Source organism: Mustela lutreola, chromosome 2 (assembly GCF_030435805.1).
Source record: "Mustela lutreola isolate mMusLut2 chromosome 2, mMusLut2.pri, whole genome shotgun sequence".
NCBI classification, from domain to species: domain Eukaryota; kingdom Metazoa; phylum Chordata; class Mammalia; order Carnivora; family Mustelidae; genus Mustela; species Mustela lutreola.
In genome coordinates, this window is record NC_081291.1 from 149,359,703 (window position 1) to 149,384,474 (window position 24,772).

Genomic DNA, 24,772 nt, shown 5'->3' on the forward strand with positions numbered 1-24,772 from the left:
GGGTCTCCATCCCAGGACCCCAGGATCATAACCTGAGCCAAAGACAGACACTTAACTGACTGAGCCACCCAGGTGCCCCTGTGGTCTGGGTTTAAAACACAAAACCTAAGTCGGGTTGCCCCATTTTTCTAGGTCTCCAGTGGTCCTCTCCCTTCCCTGACTCTGAAGCTTAATTCCATCTCTTTCAAGGCCTCAGTTTTTGTCTTCCATCCTCTAAATCATTTCTTGCGAAATGGGACGCTGGCTCTGAAAAGTACTCGAGTCTTTCTGCAGACGGGATTGGGGTCTGTGCCAGTCTGTTCTCCAGTGCCAGCTGGGTCATGGCCCTCAAGCATGTGCACGCATAGTGGCTCCGAGGACCGGAGCCCAGTGTGGCTCATTCTCTTCTCAGAACTTAGAAAAACAAAACCAATGAAGAGGAGTCAAATCTCTTTGCCTGAATGGAAGTGAAGCTAGACGAATCCAAAAGAATTCTTGGTTTTGAGGAGGCTTTGCCCTCTTCTTTTGGGCAAGTGACATCTAATTCAGTTGGCCCCATTAGAAAGAAGAGACAGAAGGGCATTAGCAGTTCAGTTGAACCGTGTTTTTGTCTGGAGTGGCTTTGGAGTGGGCAAGCAGTGTGGACTAAGACATACTGGAGGAACAACTGGAAAAACAACACATTGACACGTGTGCTGGGCACGGAGAGCCTGGAAAAACAATTTTCAAAGTATTTTAGCATTTCAAGTAACCCAGTGGCTTAAAAACAAACCTAAGAAATGATTGCGAGATTAAAGCTGCTTCCCAGATGTCAGACACTGCTGATTTGGGGAGAGTATCGAACGCATAGCTACCAGGACAGAATGTCAGGCTCTGGACCATTTATAGTAACAAAAAAACCCAGGATTTGTGTCTGTTAACCTCCACTCATTCATTATTTCTTGGCCACTACCTCACTGCCGTTTGATTGCTAGCTCCTGCGGCCCACACTGGATCGTCTGATGATAGGTCCATGTTGGCTCGGAAGACCACAAAGGCACTTAGGACTTCATGCCTGTTTAAGTGGCACAAATTCAACACTACATGCTTAGGAATCTCAAGGTAACAATTTGGGGACAGCATTGTCTCACCTGGAGCTAGGCTGAAGAAACAGTACCATGTCTTAACCCTGGAGGGAAGTGGCTGTTTCGGACACTGAAAGACAGTGTAACATACATAAAGCCTAGGAGACCGCACACTTATGGGCCCTTTAAAGGATTTTCGGAGGTTCCTTTCACCACACCCCACATTTCCCAAAACCGATTCTGGGAACTGAGTCCCCGTGGAAGATAGGGTTCCTTGGTAAACGCTTGTCGAATGAAGAAATGCCTCTTGATGAGTCTAGAAGTCACCATTCATATAGAAGTCACCAGTCATAAAGAACCTCATCTTTTCTCCTCTTCTCCTTCCCACCGCATGGTTTTGTTTGTGAAAAAGGGGAAAGTAGGAAGAGAGACTAGATATCTGGAAATAATAAAAAGTAGTGGTATATACTCTTCCATTGTTGTTCGGTTTCCATAGGAGAAATTTAGCATGATTTATGAATCTTTTACTAGCACTGTTGATCCTGACTTGAGAAGAGGAAAAAATGCTAAGTGTTGATAATAAAATCACAGAACAGCCAGAGTTCTGTAATAGGGCTCTTGGCCTATGGCAGACAAGCAAACAGAAACCTAGTCCTTCTCTTTTTCTTCTTGCTCTTTTAGGGAATAGGAAAAATAAGATTAAGTAAGAGTTTGGTTCGGTTTGCAGAGGTGAAGGCAGGTTTGCCTGTGTTGGGCGATGTCCGGGTGCCTCTAACACAATGAGGCGCCTCACCCTCTGAGGTGAGGGGGCTGAGTCATACCTTGGGGCTTTATTGCTGAGTCACTAGCTTCCCAAAGTGGTTTTCTCCAGGAGGGGCACATTCATCCTGCCGCCTTCCTCCCCACCCCAGCAGCAGTGCTCTGGAGGACCCGTGGATGTGACCGCATCAAGTGGGGCGGACGGCCCCTCTCCTTGACTCAGCTTCTGCCCTGACCGAGGGGGTCTGGGAGTGGAGTCTGCAGAAAAGGTGGCCCTGTTCAGTGGAAAGGATTTCTGAGTCAATAGATCGCCACAGCTGGCTGCAGCGTAAGTGCGAGTGGATCTTCCACACTGGCGTGGCCACTACCCCTGCTAATTTAAATGAGGGAAGGCTTCCTGGTGAGGCTGCAATGGAAGTCGAGGATTAGAACCTCATAGTTAAAAATACAATCCCTGCCATTCATTGAGAATTCCAGAGGACTCTGAAATGTTTGTGAATTGGCAAGTGAATGGTAGAGACCGGAAGCATGCACCAAAATAATGCTTCTGGTCTTGTATCATCTTTTATTAGAGGATCCTGAAAAAATCCCCTATTTATATAGGACTTATTCCTGTGAGCTGCCTAAGTGAAAATCAGAGCAGAACCTTTCAGCTATAAATTCCTTGTGGTTTTGAAGAAGGATGAGCTGTCTAGGAGGCACGCTTCCATTATGGGAACAGTCACCTTTATTGGGTGGCATGAGACCGTTTTTATGGCTTTGGGATTTAATTTGTGAATGATACGAATGCTTCGCTAATGGAGGTGTCAGTGATGTACCTTTGAAGCCTAACTTTTTTTTTTTTTTTTTTTTTTCCCTAACCTCTTCCTATCTTTTATTCTAATGGACCAGCAAGAGATAGTACCGACCAGGATTTGGGCAGAACAGAAAAAGAATTGTAACATAGTGGTGTCCAAGTTGCTTTATGGCAAAGAATCTTCAATTAGGGTGACAATAGGAAGGATGAAAACCTGGGAAGGAGTTTGATGGCTTTGGAAATAAACTAAAACAGTTCAGCCAGGTGACATGCCAGCACTTGATTTCCAATTATCAGTATATTGTATTTCAAAAGCCTACTCCCGGTTATCCAACTGGACTGATAGGGTGAAGCAGAGGGGAATAGCTTAATAGATGGCTATGAATCAGATTAGGTTGCCAGTTTAGAAGTGGGCTGCGAGCTATCACAGTGATGATAGCTCTCCTTGCTATAAGTCCCCCCCCCCCGGGGGGGGGCTCAGGGGCTCACAAGTGATCAGTTTCCACTAGGTTCTGGTTTTAGGTGACAGCAGAGGAAGTAACTTGGAGGAGTGTACATCTGGGTCTGGGAGAATTAATAAGTGTGCACTCCAGCTGTCTTTGTTCTTGTGGTTAAGACCCACCCCTGGTGTCAGTTGGAATAGCTGAGTACCACTGGCAAAAAAACAAAACAAAACAAAAGACACCACTCAAAGAAATGCAAGATATGAGTAAGATACAATGTGTCATTTCCTAGGCCCTGATATTTAAATAAGAACACACTGCCAGCATGTTTAATGTAATTGAAACACAGGCAGCATTTATTCCCGGAACCTAAGAAAGTAAACCAGTGTTTTGCTTCTTTGTATTTTAAATCTCACTGGGGAACATTTCGGGACTTCAGCGTGATTCTCGGACAAGTCTTCTTGCCATCTGGTACAGGATTAAGTATTGGCATAGCATTTGTTGCCTGCTGACAATGGGTCAAACTTAATTTGGCAAGCCCTTGCTGAGAAATTATCAGCCTCACGCAAATCTGTTTCAATTTCCATTTTTAACATTGATGGTTTTAATTGAACTAGTTCAGAACGAGCAAGTTGCAAAGTTGATTTAGCACTTTCTAAGCAAATAATCTTTAGCTCTGTACATTTGTGATAAAGGGTGATGTGATTAAGAGGGTGGTGAATGGGTTTCGTAAATCAAAAACCATCTTAATGTCTTGGTTAAGTGTCTGCCTTTGCCTCAGGTCAGGATCCCCGGGTCTTGGAATGGAGTCCTGTGCTGGGATTTCCTGTGAGACATCTCCCTGTGCCTCCCTACTACTTCCCCTGCTTCCGTGCTCTCTCTCTCTGTCAAATAAATAAAAATCTTTTTTTTTTAAAGATTTTATTTATTTATTTGACAGACAGAGGTCACAAGTAGGCAGAGAGGCAGGCAGAGAGAGGAGGAGGCAGGCTCCCTTGCCAAGCAGAGATCCTGATGTGGGGCTCGATCCCAGGACCCCGGGATTATGACCTGAGCTGAAGGCAGAGGCTTAACCCACTGAGCCACCCAGGCGCCCCAAATAAATAAAAATCTTAAAAAAATTAAAAAATTAAAGAAGCAAAGGAAAATAGTTTACATATGCTCTAAGTTGGTTTGTGAGTATTATGAGGGTTGCATGGGTATTGTTTTGCAAATGCTTACTATGTACAGAACACTTAGCTATGCCCATAGGATCATTTCTGTCATTGAAAGAGCTTATGTTCCATTTAATATTAGCAACCCCCCCCCCCCCCCCCGGCCCCCAACAAAGAGAGAGTGAAGGGAAAACTTGAAGAGAGCCTGGGATGGTCAGGGGACTAGCACCAAGCGGCGTTGAATGTGAATTGAGTTTTGAATCAGTTGACCTTGGTTTTACAACCTCAGGCTGCCTTTAAATTCCCATCTCATTGGTGTGGTTCTCTTGAACTGCCTAGCTAGTTTGTGGTGGAAAAGAAGAGGCAGGTTGGAGGCTACTTCTAAGTCCTGTCCTAACAGCTCTGTTGCTGGCAGGGAGCTCCGAGTAATGGCTGACAGTAATGTGAAACTTGAATATATTAAAGCAGTGAGGGTGGGGTGGAGGGGGAGTAAAAAGGCAGAACACTTACATTGAGAGATGAAATCTTTGCCCATAGAAATAGGCAAGCAGCTTATGTTGCTAAGAACTCTAAATTCTTTCAAAATCAAGCACTCAGAATCATTTCTATTTTTGTATCTTCGTATGCTTCCAGCAATACAAAATGTATTACATAGACCTTCTCTATTTCAGAAAGTCTTTGTTGTGTGGCTTCCTTCCATAAAGTTAGTGTAATAGGTCGTGGTCATAGGCTGGAGGATAAATTCATCCCAAAATGCCAGGCTTTTTCTTGGACTGTACGAAGCAGGTGGGTTCTATTTTTACAGGTTAAGATTTTATCTTCGCCTTTGATGGTTCTGCTGTTAGTCAGGGTTTTATATTTACAGAATGCCTTTTATTTTTATACCTGCCTAGTGCATTGTGCACAGTAGGTGAACAGTGCATGCTGTTGAGTAACCTTGAACCCACGTCGTCAGCCTGGGGCTTGGCGAGGCCACCTTCCTTAAACTCATGGCTGGGGAGGTGAGCCTGGGAGGCCCTGTGAACTGGTCCTGAAACCTGTAGGTGACTTCGGCTGTCATTACTTTCCCTGAACAGACCTATTTTACCCTTGCAACAAGGAACTCTCACGTTTGTTAGCTCCTTTCACTCCTGTGGGTGCTCATGGATCTGGGTTCTGAGACCAGGATGGGTGCAGTGGCTTGTCCAACAAGGTCACACAGGATCAGAGGTAACATTAAGACTCAGGTATGTGTGGGCACCTGAGTGGCTCAGTCAACCAGTTAAGCATGTGAGACCAAGGACCCCGGGGGGACTTGGATCCCAGCTGTCCTTGGGATAGGAGTCTAGAGGTGGGATGGAGAGCTGATTGTCAGTGTCGGGGAGGGGTGGAAGGTTGGAGTAAAACCGGAAGGACTGGAGGAGGGGAAGTCTGGAGGCCCCCGTGTTCCTCAAGGTGGAAGGTCATGCAGGAGGCTGGAGAAGAGGAAACAGGAGCTAAGTTAATGATTCTCTGGAGGCTGATGGGAGGGACCAGGCCTGCAGTGGAGGGAGACCAGGAGGGTGGCGAGATTGCCCCCTCTTCTGCACATTTCAACAATGTTTCAACCTCCAACACAGAATTTCCCTAGTAAATTAAATGGCTTTCTAAATCCGTGTCTCTATTGAAAAACATACTAGTTCAAGAAGGAAAAATTATTTCACACAACAGTTTTTCAGCCAAACATCATCTCAGAGAAATGTTGACTTTTCTTGCCCCTGAGCGAAAACTGCAGTTCTTAAGCAACTGAAGCTCGTTTCAGACCTGAATCCTTCTCTGATCAGAGACTCCTGATGTGTTGGAGTGAGGAGTGGGTTGGCTCTTTCTGTGACTGTGGAATGGGGCAGTCTAGGAAATAAGTAGTGGTCACAGAGGCCCCCAAAGAAAGAGATGACCACTCCCATTATCTTATTATCTGCACCACCGGGGTCTCTTTGTGAAGCCCTTACGAGGTTTGTTGTTGTTGTTGTTTTTCTTAAAGCCCAGAAAAGAGGCTTTTTGGTGTCAGGAAAAGTTTTTCTTTTCTTTCGGAAGTGGTATTCTTTTTCCTTATAAACAGTATGTGGCCAGGTGATTGATTTCCATTTTCCTAATTCTTTCTTTGCCCCTCGACATTGACAAGCCAAATCTACAGCTTATCTAAAGTCTCGTTTTAGTACCCTATGACCGGTGTGACCATGCCTTGTTTTCCTTTTCGTCATGTTGTACCTTCATGAGTGTCTTTGTTTTTACTGCTTATGAAAACAACTCATAGTCACTGTTAAAAACCTGGGAAGTACAAGGGAGTTATGATAAGAAAAAAAAAGTGCCAGCAGACCTCTTATTCTCATGTATCACCGTCAATAGTTTGATATCTTTTTCCTTTTTTTGTTCCATTTTCTGATATGACAGTGGTACAGCATATTATTCCTCGGACACACATATGTAGGGAGAATGAATATATATAAATTTTTAGGAGAAAGGAGACTTTTAAAAAAAACAGCAGAGACATTGGTTTGAAGGCAGCAAGGGAGTGACATCGGGGAAGAGGCGGGAGCTGCAGGCTAGCTCCACTGCGGGTCCTGGCAGACAGTAAAGTTACACTGAGAAATCCGAGAAAGGAAATGAGTCAGTAACTGAGAGGGAGCGGAGATGAGACAGCGGTGTGACCGACAGAGCCAGTGGCTTAGCCTGCCTTTGGGAAGGGGCGATGGGAGCAAAGTGATTTGTTTGCACAATAGCAGAATGTAGCTTTCCTATCAAATCATCAGCGATGTATCAAGTTCTTGTGAGCAGTGCCCTTGCTTTTGACATTCGGCCCGGGAGCCACCCTGGACATCCTAGGAGCTGAGCGTTTAGAGCAAAGCTGGTGTCGGGTCCACGGGTGGGTGTGCTAAGACTAGGAATTCCAGTGGCTTTCTTCTCCGAGTTGTTTCTGAGCAATGAGAATTGCTTTCTTCAGACTCCCTCTTGTACTCTAGTCTTCGGGCAATACCATGAGTGACACTTTTAATTAACAAATCTGCTGGGAACAAAACTCCTTTCAAAGTGTTGGCTGGGCGTGCGGTTTTGAAGGTTGGTTTGAGGAGGCTCCCACGGTCCTGGGGGAGTTCTAGGACTTGGAAGCCACAGTCAAGTTGTACCTCATTGGGGTCAGACCTCTCTGGGATGGGGCCAGAGGGTCCTCCCAGAATGCCCCAGCATTCAGTTCCGGGGGATGGAGGCTGGCCAGCTGTGGTGATATCCTTAGGCAAGCTGGGCTCATTTTACCACTTGGGGTGTGGGCCTTCCTGCTCTTCCTAGATTCAGGGGCCATAGCCTTCTGGTTCGGAATGGGAGAGGAGAGTGGGGACCAGCATTGTCCCGGCTCCTGTGTCATTCCTACCACTGACCGGTAGCTGCATGTCAGACCGCAGCAGACCTGCATCACTTTCTCTCCCCCTACCCTCCCATCCCCCCCATTTCTCCCACCAGCGGCTGCGCTCTTGGTGCTCCTGGTGAAGAAGCATTGAGATCCATGGTGTCAGAGGGTCTGAGAAAGGTTCATGAAAGAGAGAAGGATTCCTTTTCCTTCCGGTAGCCTTGTGGAAAGGATGTAGGATAGACCTACCTTGGAAAAACATGTTTCCATAGTGTGGGTCCTCAAGGAATGGTTAGTCAAAGGGTTTCTTAGCTCTTAATTACTTTGCTAAAGGGAGTTTACTTAACTCTGACATCCTCATCAATGAGGGTTCCTGACTCTGAAGGACAATGACAAACTGCCGGAGGCTGGTGATGAGTTTCCACTTGACGAGAAGCTGACACAAGGATTTTATGAAAACTTTCAACAGAATTATAATTGTTAAGCTGAAGATGTAACTAAGACCATTGTTTCCTTCTTTTTCATCTTTCTGTGCTTGAGTAAGTGATTGCCCTCTCTTTAGTTGGGTCTTTCCCCCTCTATTTGTGTTTTTCTGAACTGGACAGTCTTGGCTTGTTGTTTTTTTTTTACACTTCCCCCTCTCCTGTGTGCTCATGCGTGCACCCCGTATGCGTGCTCTCTCTCAGAAAAAGAAAATCTTTGCTTTTTTAAAACTTTATTATTTTAGGTAAGTCTTAAATTTTTTAAAAACATTTATTTATTTTTTAATTAACATAGAACGTATTTTTATCCCCCGGGGACAGGTCTGTGAATCGCCAGGTTTGCACACTTCACAGCATTCGCCATAGCACTTACCCTCCCCAATGTCCATAACCCCACCCCCACCCCCCACAACCCTCAGTTTGTTTTGTGAGATTAAGAGTCTCTTATGGTTAGGACAGTCTTGGTTTTAGTTTTTATTTTACCCTGTTCATTTTGGATTATGTTTTAAGGACTGCTGAGGGCTCCGACAGTATGGTGACTCAACAGTTAAACTTAATTACACTTCCTCTACCTTTAATCACACTCATTTAAAGGCCTTCTTGGGAAAACAGCCAAATTTTCACTCAAGACGGTGGATGAGCTCCCCGTTCCTGTAACTTGCTGTCTAGGACAAAGAAATCTGAGGAAGTTTAGCAGAAGCAGCATTCAAATGTGAGGAAACAGATGCAAAAGAAGAGACAAGTACAACTCCAGTGAGGGGGGATAGCCCTGATGTAGGATTAGATTTAATGGTAGTAATAGCGGTTCGCGACAAGCTAAGGATTCAAAGAGAGCCATTGTTATTCAAAATCAAGGTGTGTTTTACCAAAAGAACAATCAGGCTCCTTTCATATGGATCTAGAAGGGTCTGTAGTGCGTGGGGGTTGACACTGACAATTACTTTGGGAGAGGCAAGCCTAGCTGCAAGGCTTAGAACAAGAGGCTGACGTTCAGTTTCTGCTATCAGAGTTTGTTTTTGATAACTGTGGAAAGAACTCGGCTGCAACTCGTAAAAGAAGCTATTGTACTAGGTGAATATGTTCATCTTTTAAAGAAAAATATAATAAAATCTCAGAAAAAAGTTTATGTCACGGGGTACATGAAGCACCAGGAATGACTTATATGATATGGTTTGCGAGGAGGCCGACAAAGCCGGAGGTCTGTCCATCTTTCTTCTTCTTTTTTTTAAGATTTTATTTATTTATTTAAGAGAGAGAGATCACAAATAGGCAGAGAGGCAGGGAGAGGGAGAAACAGGCTCCCCGCCGAGCAGGGAGCGCCATGCTGGGCTCGATCCCAGGACCCTGAGATCACGACCTGAGCCAAAGGCAGAGGCTTAACCCACTGAGCCCCCTAGGCACCCCTCTGTCCATCTTTCTTCGGACATATGGAAACTCTGGACAGAAGCTTATGTTGGGCCAGTTTCTCTGAGATTAAGTGACAATAACGGATCCTGGAAGTTGTGTATGACCGAAAGTCAGATCCCTTTCTTTCCTCTAATCATGTCTTTGCCCTCAGAAGTCTTCATGCCTTGATGGTTGGGTTTCTTCGTCATCTGTCTTCCTGTCTTTCTACACTTACATCCTGCTGCTCTGTACTCCAGCTTCCCAGTTGTTACCTTGATGAATCGAATGTAAGCTTCTTGAGGTTCTTACGTATTACCCGTGTGGACCGCACAGTGCCTTCCTTGGTCTTAGTAGAGCTCAGTCATGTCATATTCACGAGGTTGGTTTCAAAAGCCCCGGCTTTGGCTGAGACCAGCAGAGATGTCCTCGTTACGTCAGTTATGCGATCTGCAGAGCATGGGAGGGTTGGTGGGGCAGGAGCATGGTCCTGCTTTGGGAGAGGAGTTCCCACCATGGCATCCCAGTGATTGAATGGCAGCGACACATCTGAGAGGCTGGGGAGCGAAGACTCCTTGGCTGAGAGGAGATACACACTGGTGAGGCAGAAAACCTGTAAGAGGGTTTCTGCATCTAGGGACGGCTGGGACAACCAAGTCATGGGCTTCTAGTCACAGAGTACCTGCTGGAGCCCTTGCATGGAGGGTATGTGGGCAGGCGTCACCTTGGATGAAAACAAACACAGTGTGTCAGCCATTTGTAAGCAGATCCTAAGGGAGGAAGAGCTGACGTCATTTAACTCTTGTGCTGTTATTGGTGATAATGATAGTCATGCTGACAATTAAAAAGATAATTGTTTTCTTTCTTTTAGTCACATAGAAAAAATCACCACATGGCAAGACCCTAGGAAGGCGATGAATCAGCCCCTGAATCCCATGAACCTCCACTCTGCAGCCACGTCCACCCCAGCACCCCAGAGGTCCATGGCCGTGTCTCAGCCGAATCTCGGTAAGCCCAGAGCATCCGCTTGGAGCTGCATGAACAAGTGTTGAACCCAGAGGCTCTGGAGCTCGAAGCAGCTCCGGCTGGCTCGGTGTTGACTTGCGCACCCACATAGTCTTTGGGTGTGTCACCCTTCTGCCATCTTTGCTTTTTTTCTTGGCGTCTTTGCTACCCGTTCACAGTTTTGCTGCCTAGGTTCACACTGAGGTTCCTGCATCTCCTTCAGTTGCCTCAGTTGGAGTGTTTTGAAAAATCATTTAGGCCTCCTCTCTTCATCTAGGCTAAGGCAAGTACACATCCCCATTCTGTGAATTTGGTTCCTGAAGACCGCCACAGGTGCAGTTCTGGTCTCAGATCCCTTTCTTTCCTCTTATTATTTTGCATAATGTGTGATTGACACCAGGCTTGGTGCCTTCATGCCTGATCTCATTCAGCTCACAACAACCGGACAAGAAGTGATGGCATTCCCATTTTGTGAATGGGGAAGCTTTCCCAAGGTCGTACAGCTTGTGGATAGTGGAGTTTGGAGTTTGAACTGAGGCTGGTATGGTTTAGAAGGCATTCAGCCTTTCCCTAATCTGCAGGGGGCTTCTTGAGATAGCTGCCCCAGGACACTGCAGCTTACTCTTCACCTCGTTTAAATGTTTAACTGATTTTATTTTATTTTTTAAAGATTTTATTTATTTATTTGACAGAGAGAAATCACAAGTAGATGGAGAGGCAGGCAGAGAGAGAGAGGGAAGCAGGCTCTCGATGCGGGACTCGATCCCAGGACTCTGAGATCATGACCTGAGCCGAAGGCAGCGGCTTAACCCACTGAGCCACCCAGGCGCCCCTTTAACTGATTTTAGAAGTGAGAAAAGACTATCTTCTGCTAATGGCTTTTACTAAAGAACTAAAATTCTGCCCACTAGAGATGGTCCGATATGAACCCGTATGCTGCAGCGGCATAACTAATCAGCTTTTATTGTAGTCATTCCCCCACACCCCCAGAGGCTAAGAATAAAGGGTACTTTTATGGTTTTATAAAAGGCGGTGCCATTTTAAGATAACATTTCTATTTAAGATCAGATATCCAGATATTGCTTCATACACAGAATAGTTAATTTTAGAGTGAAAAGAATCTCCTGTTGGATTTTTCAGGAATGAACAGGATAAAAATGGAACCATTATTCCCAGACACCTTCCCTCACTCTGTGACTTAGCCAAAGTGAGTATGAACTCAAGTAAACCCGAGTCTGCTTCAAGTAAATATATTGTCTGTTCTTCCAGGAAGTCTGGATCTACCATTTTAAAGCTTGCAGATGTAAAATATATCCAGAAGCAAAGGACTTGGAATAACTTCTGTTGTATCTCGTATCTAACAGGCAGATCAAGGAAAATGGTACCAATTCTTTTACCAGCAGTGGTAAACTGAAACTTCCCATGACTCATTTGTCCCAAATACATAAGAGCTCAAATAGAAAGCAGTTGCAGGCGTATTAAAGGAACCTCAAATTAGGTAGCATTAGACGGGTTTCAAGGTTTCTTTTAGCCATTCAATTTTCATTAAAAATTCTAAAGACTGATTATTAAAGTATTAACTTTCATTTTATAATCCATTATAGTTGGAAAAAAAAGTCTTTCAAGGACTCAGTTAAAAAAATGCAAACATTTTTTCGAAGCATTCAAAAATAAGCTTTTCTCGGATCCCCCATTCCGGGAGTCCTCTAGTGATTCTGGTCAGGGGGATGTGTTTTCGTTACATGAATTCTAGCATCCTTGACCTGTTGTTCTGCACCTTGCCTCTTCTGCTTTGGTATCTGTACACAGAGAGCTGCCTTACTCTTGTGAAAGATTTCCTAATCTTCCCAACATAGCGATATGCCACAGTGAATGTATTTAACTGGCAGCCCCCATCTGATGGGTACTTAGGTTGTTACTAGTGTTGCTAGTGCTTCGATACACTATACTGGAATGAATATCCTTGTTTACGTTGTTTATGTATTTGCCTTCATTTTTGAAAAGTTGTGCAACAAGTGGATTAATTAAATTAGAAGGAGTTTGAATGCTTGAAACTTAACACTGACGGCACACATGAGTTGGCGTGTGCTTGGGCGCCCTCCTCCCTGCAGAAGCACCATTGTTGGTAGAGTGTATCCAAAGAAACTGGAATCTGAGTGTTGGAACCATGTTTACCTCTTGCTGAGTTACAGTACCTTACTTTCCAGCTTTCTGATAAATCGAAGCAGCCAATTTCTCAAGACACATTCTGGGTATTTTCCTAACACTGTTTGAGTATTTGTGCATTATGAAAAGTGTTACTAGCCTATAGCGAATCACAGATGTGTCCTGAGGATAGACAGGGAACTAGGATGCCAAGTAAGCGCCAAAGACTGAAGACTTGGAATGTGTTCCTAATAGTAAGTGATTTATTCAGAATATGTTTTGTCAGGCTGCAGCCCTCCCTGTAGTTTATACTCTTTATTACCGATTTTTGAAACTAGAAAGACCAGGTCCTTCTACTTCTTAAATCTGAATTCTGTTTTTTTCAATAGAACATAACTAACCACTAAGTGAACTAAGTGGTATGTCTCCTTCACAGGGAGGTATTTATGTACAGATGAAAATATCAAAATACAGTTAATAATAATATTATTATATATGTAATATTATAATATAGGGTGATAAAATTAGTATCTTTAATAAGCTAATTGTATATTTTATAGAGCTGTTATATAATTTGTGCTATTGCTAAATTCATTCAGAAATAAATCTCTTTTTTTTTGGATTCTATGTTTTACTGTAGGTTAGGTTCATGGATTTAGGAATCAGACTGTGAAAATTTGCCCATTACTAGCTTGATGACTTGTTACTTAATTTTGCCCTAGTTTCCCTATTTATAAAATGAAGATTATTATTGTATGAGGAGATTATTATGAGTTTATATATGTAAAGAGCATAGATGTGGTGCCTGGCACATAACAAGCTGTAATTGTTTTATTCTTATTGTTAATATTATTCCTTGTGGAAAGAAGTTTTATTGCATATTTTATTCAGTGTAGGTTTGAAGATAATGTCATTGTTTATCATAAAAGCTCTCAATAAAAAGATTTATTGGGGCGCCTGGGTGGCTCAGTGGGTTAAAACCTCTGCCTTTGGCTCAGGTCATGACCATGGGGTGTTGGGATTGAGCCCCGCGTGGGGCTCACTGCTCAGCCGGGAGCCCGCTTCCCTTCCTCTCTCTCTGCCTGCCTCTCTGCCTACTTGTGATCCCTGTCTGTCAAATAAATAAATAAAATCTTAAAAAAAAAAAGATTTATTTTGGGCGGGTTAAAGCGCAAAATACTTTAAATTAGGAACACTGTATTTATTACTTTCAGTGAGTATAGCGCCCTCTGGTGGAAATATTTCCGTGCAGGCCCCCCCACCCCCCAACCCCCGCCCCCAGGAAGCTTATCGGGGAATACCTTATTTTTTCAGTGTATCTGTTCCTGAAATGTAGCTTGAAAGTCACATCATATTTTGATTGGCAGAGACCTATCACTTAAAGGTGTCCTGAAGTGAGTGACTTGTAAAAATAGAGTAAACTGTCACCAGGCGGCATCAGTATCCAGTGAAAAGCCATCTGTGTAGGATGGCAGATTTGTTGTGTATCTAAACTCACTAATATTTTAAATGCCTAAGTAAAATGAAATAGACTCTGCAAAGGAAAAATGGAAAAAAGAAATTAAAAAAAAAAAATTTATTTCAGGTACCGGTACCTGGGTGGCTCAGTGGATTAAGCCTCTGCCTTTGGCTCAGGCCATGGTCTAAGGGTCCTGGGATCCAGCCCTGCATAGGGCTCTCTGCTCAGTAGGGAGCCTGTTTCCTCCCCACTCTCTGCCTGCCTCTCTGCCTACTGTGATCTCTCTCTCCCTCTGTCAAATAAATAAATAAAATATTTTTAAAAAAAGATACTCAACATCATTGATCACCAGGGAAATGCAAATCAAACAAAACAAAACAAAACAAAACAAAACAAAACCAAAAACCACAGTGAGATATTACCTTACACTAGTCAGAATGTCCAGTATCAAAAATCAAGAAATAACAAGTGTTGGTGAGGATATGGAGAAAAAGGAACCCTCTTGGGGCCCCTGAGCAGCTCAGTCATTAAGCGTCTGCCTTCGACTTGGATCTTGATCCCAGGTTCTGGAATCAAGCTCTGAATCGGGCTCCCTGCTTGGCGGGAAGACCTGCTTTCCCTCTCCCAGTTCCTCTGCTTGTGTTCCTACTCTCGCTGTATCTCTGTCAAATAAATAACTAAAATCTTTAAAAAATTCTTTTTATTTCAGAGAACCATCTCTGGCTTGGTCTATGAAATTTTTGTTTTTGTATTTGCCAAATCAGGTTTTCTGTGAGGTTTTATCCTACTTGATTCTTTCCGAGCAGATGGGTGACTTTTGTGTCTCAGTCACCAGAGGTGCCCAGTAAATGGAAGAAGAAAGGAGGATCTTGGAGAATTTCAGAGAGTAAGAGAATAGATGATCTCTGGGTGGAAGCCATTTTTTTTTTTTTAAATAAAGATTTTATTTAAAAGAGAGGGAGAGAGACAGCACAAGCAGGGGGGAGAGGGAGAAGCAGACTTCCCATGGAGCAGGGAACCCAGTGAAGGGCTCAGTCCCAGGACCCTGAGATCATGACTTGAGCCAAAGGCAGACACCCAGCTAACCTAGCCACCCAGGTGCCCCGAGGTGGAAGCTGTATTGCTTGGGGCTGACAACTTTCTTAGAATCCGTGCTCTTCTGTAACAGTGAAGGGGGAAAATATCTGTACATCTGAAAGTTGACTTTTTTTCATAACACAAACCACATAGGACCTTGTATTGTTTAAGTGGGTTGTTGGTCTCATTAATCATTATTAATACCCACTGGATTTTTTTGAAGGGGGGGGGAAATGAAACAAACGGAGAAAAAAAAGAACTCTACACAGGGCCTAGTCTAATATATATAGGGTGGAGGGCTTGGGGGAAACTGGGGCCTGCTAAGGAAATTAGTTAGGCTGTTAGGGTGTTAGCGTGGTGAAAGGGGTAGGGTGGAAGCAGGGAACTTTTCTGACTGGTGGTTCATGGGAAGAACTTGGAGTCAGAGCTGAGTTTCTCTTGGGTTAGACATTTACTAGTTTTGTTTGTGATGAGCCTCTCTAAGTCTTGTTGTCCTTCCTGAAAAGTGGTGGTGATGACAGCAAACATACGTGGCCACTCTGATGCATGTCTCCTAAACGTTGTCTTGATACTTGACATATAGGAAGCCCCCAGAGAAGTATGATGTTGTGACTGTTCTTGTTAGCTGGTAGCCTCATTTTCCCTCACTGTTCTGGCCGCCGTGTACTTGGGAGGAAGAGCTTGCGGTGTGACCTCTTAGAAAGCTGGCCTGCTCCTCCCTCGGGAAAACCCAGCCATGGTGCCCATAGCCTGATTCATTTGGGCACTTTCATTTACGCGTTGCAAGGATGAGTTGGTGGACCCCAGAGAGCAGTCGTGAGAAGACAGAAGAGGCATGTTCTCGCAACCCGGCTCTTTCTCCATCAGATCATTAATAGGGGGTTTGTGACAAGTAGGCACACTCAAGCTGCACGTGAAGGACATTGCTGTCTGGACAAGTGTGACGGGCAAGGTTTTCCCATTTCTCGGCACGTGCATACCAAAATCACGTAGCGACTTAAAATATCTCCATATTTTAAAATGTTATTGCCCAGAGAAAGTGACATGCAGTTTTGCCCTTTTGGTGATAATCCTCATGATCAGAAACTGTGGTGTGCTGGGCTCCTGTCACACATTAACAGACCTCTTTTTGGAATGAGGCTCCAACCTGGGGTGCCAGTATCCTCCCAGACAGAACAGGAAAAATAAAGACTGTGTAACAGCTTCACCAGACTGCCAGCCCGAGCCGGTTCAGAAACTTTTGGTAAAGTGCAGCCAGGGAGTATTTTTAATGCTATAGGAATTTTTAAAATACCACACACACACATACACACACACACACGCTTTCCCTTTGAAAATGTGCCGTCCACCAGGCCAGAGTCTAAGTCCTCCAGTTCTGCCTTGGCCCATACTTCAAATTATAAACACGTGTGTGTGTGTTTTCCTTTTTTGCAGGGCATGCTTTTCAAGACAAGACGGAAAATCTTGTCTGTGCTTCGTTTGGTAAATTGGCTTATTCTTTCCTCTAGGAAGTGCACAAAGGCACTGAAAAACTTTTTAACAGAAGCAAATAAAATAGCTAAGGGACACTGCAGCCCAGTGTTGCTAAAGCACATAGAAAGGTATCCTAAGGTTTGCTAAAAGTCAGATTTATGTGTAGGCTACTTTTTTCTTTTTCCAGTGTATCAGATTTATGTGGTACGTCTGTGGCAGACACATCTAGCTACAGTGGTTTTTGCAGCTCTGATACTCTTTCTACTTTTTGAACTTCATGGTTCTGCAGCATCAGTTAGCCTGATAGGCATAAGTACACACACACAAACCCAAAGACAAACTGAAAAAGCTTGATACTTTACAGGAGGGGGTAGAGTGATAGGGCATTGGTAGGAACGTGGTGATAGAACATGGGTGTATATGGCAGGGGAGGAAGACTGGTGGGCATGAGGAAGAAGGAAGGGGTTCTGGTTAAAGAGGCTTCACCTCCCCCTTGATTAGAAATAGAAGAAACAATTTTCTAAATACTGTAGAAATCATTATTTTCATCTTAGATTTGTAGGAAGCCATCAGTTGTCAAAATTCACTCTATTTGATAACATTTTTGAAGACTGTTCTTCGGAGTTTCCAAAGAGAGATTAATTACAGCTGTTTGTTTTTTTTTTTTCCTTGTAAGGCTTTTAAAGATGCATGAAATGGGGTCTAAAAACATTATTAAATCAACTGTTTCAGCTCCTTTCATACAATAAAGTGAGGTGTAATAGATAAAAAGAAAGGAACTTTGGGTTTCCATGTGTACATTCCATTTATCTTAATGTGTAGATCAGTTCAGTTAACCTTGAACATGAACAGCACGGGGGTGGGGAGAATTGCAGAGCAGACCCCTTGCACCTTCAAAATCTTCATATAACTTTGATTCCCCCCAAACTTCACTACTAATAATCTACTATTGACCGGTAGCCTTACTATTAATATGGAACAGTCTAATAACGCACATTCTGTATATGTATCATATACTATATTCTTACAATAACGTAAGCTAGAGAAGGAAAAGTGTTAAGAAAATCACAAAAGAAAATACATTTACAGTACTATATGCTGTAAATTAGCATGTAAGTGAACCCATTCAGTTAAAACACACATTGTTCGGTGGCAAGCTGTATTAGTTTGTCTGGATGAAATAAGATTAGGTGGTAATTAGTTGCCAATTTTATTGTGAAATTTAGAAATTTTAGGTAGAAAACTTCCTCTATGATAGGAAGCCTCAAGAGCCTTAAAAATATTTTGGTGCCACAATTTTCATAAGAAAATATTCTCCAAGATCAAATTCTAGATGTAGTATGCTAGATGAACACTTTGGAAAATGTGTACACAAACATGGGTTATTTATAATATTGCCCCCCCCCCCAAGTAAATGTCTTCAGTACAACAAAAATATATTTTTAACCATTAAAATGATAGTATAAGGACTATGTGGTGCATGGAAAACTGTTTATTATTTCAGTCTAATTTTACAAAGCAAAAAAAATTGTTTATGCTAGGACTATAATTTTGTTCTTAAGAACAGACTGTCTAGAGTCTCCTTTCCCACAGATTTGCTCTCCATCTGTGTATTTCTAGCCCCTAGCCACGTGCATTATACATCACAGGTGTACCACTTCGTAGAGTTAATGTATTAAGTCAGTCAGTTAACGTATTTTTCAGTGTTACTTGTGGTCATGGTAAGCCTTGTTGATGGGGGGTGATTCCTTTTGTTTTCTCTGTAATGTGGTTATATTACTTTTACAGTAGCCTAAAGGGGAAAAAATGGAGAACCAGTTGATGTCTTGAGCTTTTCATAGCAGGAGAGGAGGAGGGGTGTTGGGAAGAAGGCTCCAGGCCCTGTGTGCGGTCCAAACAAAACCATGAATCTTCAAGCTTCTGCAGTGGAATGAGTCTGCCAGTGGCATGCAGGTTATTCCCTGGTCTCTAAGATCAGTGTTTCTCCAGTGGGGATCCACATCTAGAGCTGTTAAGATCCTTTGGATCATTTGGTAAACATGGATGTTAAGGATCCAGTCACCGGCTCCTTGAAGAAGTCTTGGGCTGCTGCTGGAATAATGCCTGGGCCCCACCTCTGGGAAATTCTGTTTCAGATGGTGTAGATTGGGGTCTTAGAAGGAGTGCTGTTTCCAAGCACCCAGATGACTCTGGTCTTCAGCCAGGTGTCGGTGCTACAGCAGAGTTCTGTGTTTCAGCATAGTGATTGGAGAATGCCGTCATAATAATTAATGGCAGAAACCCCCTTGGGTTATCCATTCTTTAAGTGGAGTTATCTGAAAAGAAGTCCGAATTTGCTCACCAACTTTTTGACTGGGTTCTTTGTCCAAAGTAGACATTTATTCTGGCATTGACATTTGTCTTTTTGGCACTTGCTGGTATTAGTGCCTACGTGAGCATTGGGTATGTGATCTCTGAAGCCACTTTACAGAGAGTTTTGACCCCCCCAGCTGTACCATGTAAACTTCAAAAACGAGGGAAAACATTGCTCTTTGGGCATCCGGGTTATTGAACTGTATTGTCTGCATTCATACGGTAAGTGTGTCAGCTCACCTTGAATTTCGCTTGCTCAGGGTTGACCAGAGCATCACGCCTCGGAAAAATTCCAGAGAGGCACGCCATGCCCCAAAGAAGAGCACAGCCTCTTAGGAAGGACATAAGGCCAGGTCAGGCTTCCCTTAAGTCCCTTCTTCGTGGGTACTACCTCCCTTATTTACTTACTAGTTTTAATGGATTCTGATTTCTTCTCCAAGCTGTGTACCCTTGTTGAGAGTTTTAAAAATAATTTTGACAGTTTCAGTGGTATGTGCTGGCCGACTTCCAGGAGTTCGCCCTCAGGAACTTCCTTGTCCTAGGGAATTGGCCCAGTTAGTTTGAGGTGAAGGGATTCTGGGATGGTTTGTCCTTTGGCCACTTGTTCCAAATTAATAAGTGCTGAGTGACATTTGGACACTCTTCTTTGATCTCCTCTTTGGGGCGCCTGGTGGTGTCCCTGCCCTTGTGTGATCATCACCTCCCCCACCCCATATCAACTGGAAGATTGATTTCTTCTTCCTTTCTGAAAGTCTAAATTTATTCCCTGGGTGTTCTGCAGTTGCTGGTGGTCAGGGACAGCTGTTCCACCATGCTTGACTCTGGATAATTCTCCGTGATGAAGTCAGCAAAATAATACTGAAAGAGAAGCCAAGAAAACAAAAGCTTTCATGGTCTTTTCTCATTAAGTGCTGAAGAAAGGAAGATCACCCCCTCTCTTTGGTTTAAAAAAAAAAAAAAAAAAAAAAAAGGACAGGAAAAGATAAGATCCTAAACATACTTGAGGCAACAATATTCAAAATGCCCTCCCCATGTTATATAATTACTATTTGGTCATTGTAGAACAGCTGAAAAACACTGTAATCTGAGCATTCAAAATCACAGCAACGTTTTCTTTTTTCAATATAAATGTGAACAAGAAAAGCTGGAAAACCTTCTGTATTCTTTTTTTGTTTTTCCCTTTAACATATCATGAGCATCTATCCAATTCACTTAATCATAAAAGATTAGCTGTTTTTATTGGAATAGTAACACATACATGGCAAAAAAATTCAAACAGTTCAAAGAATATTCATGAGAAGTCATTCTCTCTCACACAGGGACCCCCAGCCCTTCTCTCCTCTTCCTTGAAAACACTGCTACTAGCTTCCTGAGTATTCTAGAAATATTCTGTGTGCATATGTAAGCTTCGGTGTATATGTCTTTTTTAAACTTAACATATGCTAGAGAGCCTTCTAAATTTGTTCTTAGAGATACATTCATTCTTTACCAGGTTTTGTAATATTCTGCACTACTGATGTACCAAATTTATTTAAACAGTCCCTTATTCTGGATCTTTTAGATTTCTTTTCTGATGGTTCACTGTTACTAAGCAATGCTATAGTGTGCATTCCTGTATGTATCCTTGTGCCTTGTGCTGTTTATGTATAAGATAATTTTGCAGAGGTGGACTTCCTGAACTTCCTGAATTTCCTAAAAATTCCTAAAAATTAAGTGCATAAGAATTAAGAGCAATTTAATAGCTCTTGTTCTTCCCTCCAAAAAGGTTACACCATTTTACATCCCTACCAACAGTGTATTGAAATGCTCTTTTCCTCCTACTTTGACCAATCTGTTATCAGGCTTTTTAGTCTTTATAATTCTGATTGGTATAGCCTAGGTTCTCCTTGTTTATGAATGGACTTGGGCATATTTCTGTTTATAAACCATTACCTCATGTTAATGGCTATACAATATTCTTTAGGGTGACTATCCTATAATTTATTTAACCAATTCTTCTATTGAGAGATCTACAGGTTCAGGCCGTTTTTCTACCATTATAAGTGATGTTGCCGTCACTCTTACACATGAATTTTTGTGCCTGCCTTTAGCTTCCTCATTTTTTCCAGTTTCTTTGGAATGTATGTTAGTAAAGTGTAGGAATTCCTTAAAAAATACAATTTTGCTAAGTTCTTTATAGATTTTGGACACTAGTCCTTTATCTGATATGTCGTTTGCAAATATCTTCTCCCATTCTGTCAGTTGTCTTTTGATTTTGTTAACTGTTTCCTTTGCTGTGCAAAAGCTTTTGATCTTGATGAAATCCCAATAGTTCATTTTTGCCCTTGCTTCCCTTGCCTTTGGCGATGTTCCTAGGAAGATGTTGCTGCAGCTGAGGTCGAAGAGGTTGCTGCCTGTGTTCTCCTCAAGGATTATGATGGATTCCTTTCTCACATTGAGGTCCTTCATCCATTTTGAGTCTATTTTTGTGTGTGGTATAAGGAAATGGTCCAATTTCATTCTTCTGCATGTGACTGTCCAATTTTCCCAACACCATTTATTGAAGAGGCTGTCTTTTTTCCATTGGACATTCTTTCCTGCTTTGTCGAAGATTAGTTGACCATAGAGTTGAGGGTCTATTTCTGGGCTCTCTATTCTGTTCCATTGATCTATGTGTCTGTTTTTGTGCCAGTACCATGCTGTCTTGATGATGACAGCTTTGTAATAGAGCTTGAAGTCCGGAATTGTGATGCCACCAACTTTGGCTTTCTTTTTCAATAGCCTTTGGCTATTCGAGGTCTTTTCTGGTTCCATATAAATTTTAGAATTATTTGTTCCATTTCTTTGAAAAAGATGGATGGTACTTTGATAGGGATTGCATTAAATGTGTAGATTTCTTTAGGTAGCATAGACATTTTCACAATATTTATTCTTCCAATCCAGGAGCATGGAACATTTTTCCATTTCTTTGTGTCTTCCTCAATTTCTTTCATGAGTACTTTATAGTTTTCTGAGTATAGATTCTTAGCCTCTTTGGTTAGGTTTATTCCTAGGTATCTTATGGTTTGGGGTGCAATTGTAAATGGGATTGACTCCTTAATTTCTCCTTCTTCTGTCTTGTTGTTGGTGTAGAGAAATGCAACTGATTTCTGTGCATTGATTTTATATCCTGACACTTTACTGAATTCCTGTACAAGTACTAGCAGTTTTGGAGTGGAGTCTTTTGGGTTTTCCACATACAGTATCAAATCATCTGCAAAGAGTGATAATTTGACTTCTTCTTTGCCGATTTGGATGCCTTTAATTTCCTTTTGTTGTCTGACTGCTGAGGCTAGGACTTCTAGTACTATGTTGAATAGCAGTGGTGATAATGGACATCCCTGCCGTGTTCCTGACCTTAGCGGAAAAGCTTTCAGTTTTTCTCCATTGATAATGATATTTGCGGTGGGTTTTTCATAAATGGCTTTAATAATATTGAGGTATGTGCCCTCTATCCCTACACTTTGAAGAGTTTTGATCAGGAAGGGATGCTGTACTTTGTCAAATGCTTTTTCAGCATCTATTGAGAGTATCATATGGTTCTTGTTCTTTCTTTTATTGATGTGTTGTATCACATTGACTGATTTGCGGATGTTGAACCAACCTTGCAGCCCTGGAATAAATCCCACTTGGTCGTGGTGAATAATCCTTTTAATGTACCGTTGAATCCTATTGGCTAGTATTTGGGTGAGAATTTTCGCATCTGTGTTCATCAAGGATATTGGTCTATATAGCTCTCTTTTTTGATGGGATCCATGTCTGGTTTTGGGATCAAGATGATGCTGGCCTCATAAAATGAGTTTGGAAGTTTTCCTTCCATTTCTGTTTTTTCAAAGAGTTTCAGGAGAATAGGAATTAGTTCTTCTTTAAAGAACAAATAATCCAATCAAGAAATGGGCAGAGGACATGAACAGACATTTCTGCAAAGAAGACATCCAGATGGCCAACAGACACATGAAAAAGTGCTCCATATCACTCGGCATCAGGGAAATACAAACCAAAACCACAAGGAGATATCACCTCACACCAGTCAGAATGGCTAAAATCAACAAGTCAGGAAACGACAGATGTTGGCGAGGTTGCGGAGAAAGGGGAACCCTCCTACACTCTTGGTGGGAATGCAAGCTGGTGCAACCACTCTGGAGAACAGCATGGAGGTTCCTCAAAATGTTGAAAATAGAACTGCCCTATGACCCAGCAATTGCACTACTGGGTATTTAGCCTAAAGATAAAAACGTAGTGATCCAGAAGGGGCACATGCACCCGAATGTTTATAACAGCAATGTCCACAATAGCCAAACTATGGAAAGAACCTAGATGTCCATCAACAGATGAATGGATCAAGAAGATGTGGTATATATACACAATGGAATACTATGCAGCCATCAAAAGAAATGAAATCTTGCCATTTGTGACAACATGGATGGAACTAGAGCGCATCATGCTTAGCAAAATAAGTCAAGCGGAGAAAGACAACTATCATATGATCTCCCTGATATGAGGAAGTGGTGATGCAACATGGGGGCTTAAGGGGGTAGGAGAAGAATAAATGAAACAAGATGGGATTGGGAGGGGGACAAACCATAAATGACTCTTAATCTCACAAAACATACTGAGGGTTGCTGGGAGGAGGGCAGTTGGGAGAAGGGGGGTGGGGTTATGGACATTGGGGAGGGTATGTGCTTTGGTGAGTGCTGTGAAGTGTGTAAACCTGACGATTCATAGACCTGTACCCCTGGGTATAAAAATATATGTTTATAAAAAATAAATAATTAAAAAAATACAATTTTGACATGGTTTGCTTTTATCTAACTAAACAGGTAATTGTCTGCAGATTCCCTGGTGTGTTGCTGGGGGCGGGCCATGGGTGGGGAATTTGGGGCATAGCTTCCTTATGCAATAAATGATTTAAGGTTGTCATAAGAAGTGTATTTTTCACCATGCACCTACGTTCCCACTAGCTCTGTTTCTCAGTTTGCCTATCCATATGTTTTTGACTAAGCCATAAATGGAAGTTTCATTTGAAGTTCTTTTGCTTCCTAGTACATGTCATGCATTTCATTCCATATTATTTTAGTCCTTTTCCTTTCCAGTGTGCTGTTTCTCAGACACCAGTGAAGAGTGAGTTGTGAGTTTTCAGCTTTGCCAAGAGTCACATATTTGCAGAGCTGGAAGAAAAGAGAGTAAAAAATATTTTTTAATGTGGGTGATTTAGTCCTGGCTCACAAGATTTTCATTTAGCTGCTTCAAAGCTCACACTTTCAGTATCAAGAAAAAGATTCCATTTCTACCCCTGTCAACTACCATAATGTCTGAACTAATTAGAATGGAACTCTCATCTCTCCCCAAACGGGGTTGGATCATCCCAGCCTAATGAAATGAATGCTCAGGGCCACCGCCAGTGGGAAGGCTTCAGAGCTTCTCGTCTCCACCACTTGTGTTGTTTTTCTTTTGCTTCTGTCTGAGATGCTGAGCCTGAGGGTTATTCCTCGGGAGACCTCACTTCTCCAGTCTGCAGCATGGCTCAGTCATTTGTGTATCGTCTTCTCCTCTGTCTCTGCCCTAGTTTTATTATTACTATTATTATATTTTAAGATTTTACTTACTTGACAGAGAAAGAGCACAAGCAGGGGGAGCAGCAGAGGGAGAGGGAGAAGCACTCCTTCCCAGGATGCCAAGATTGTGACCTGAGCCAAAGGCAGCCGCTTAACCCACTGAGCCATCCTGGCGCTCCTGCCGTAGTTTTAAATACAAAACTGCTTCCCTTGCAATTTGAGGGAACCCCAGGGCCCAAATCATATTAAAATAGATGGCTTTGGCCTGAC

General features: G+C 42.6%; 1 protein-coding gene across 2 annotated transcripts in view; it reads left to right on the forward strand.

Moving 5' to 3' along the window:
* The window catches only part of WWTR1 (WW domain containing transcription regulator 1), a 140,460-nt gene that overhangs the window by 72,117 nt on the left and 43,571 nt on the right, over positions 1 to 24,772 (forward strand). For both annotated transcript variants that reach the window (XM_059163794.1, XM_059163793.1), the window contains exon 3: positions 10,290 to 10,426. In XM_059163794.1, coding sequence (XP_059019777.1) covers positions 10,290 to 10,426 — 137 coding nt within the window. The remainder of the gene's footprint in view (positions 1 to 10,289; positions 10,427 to 24,772) is intronic.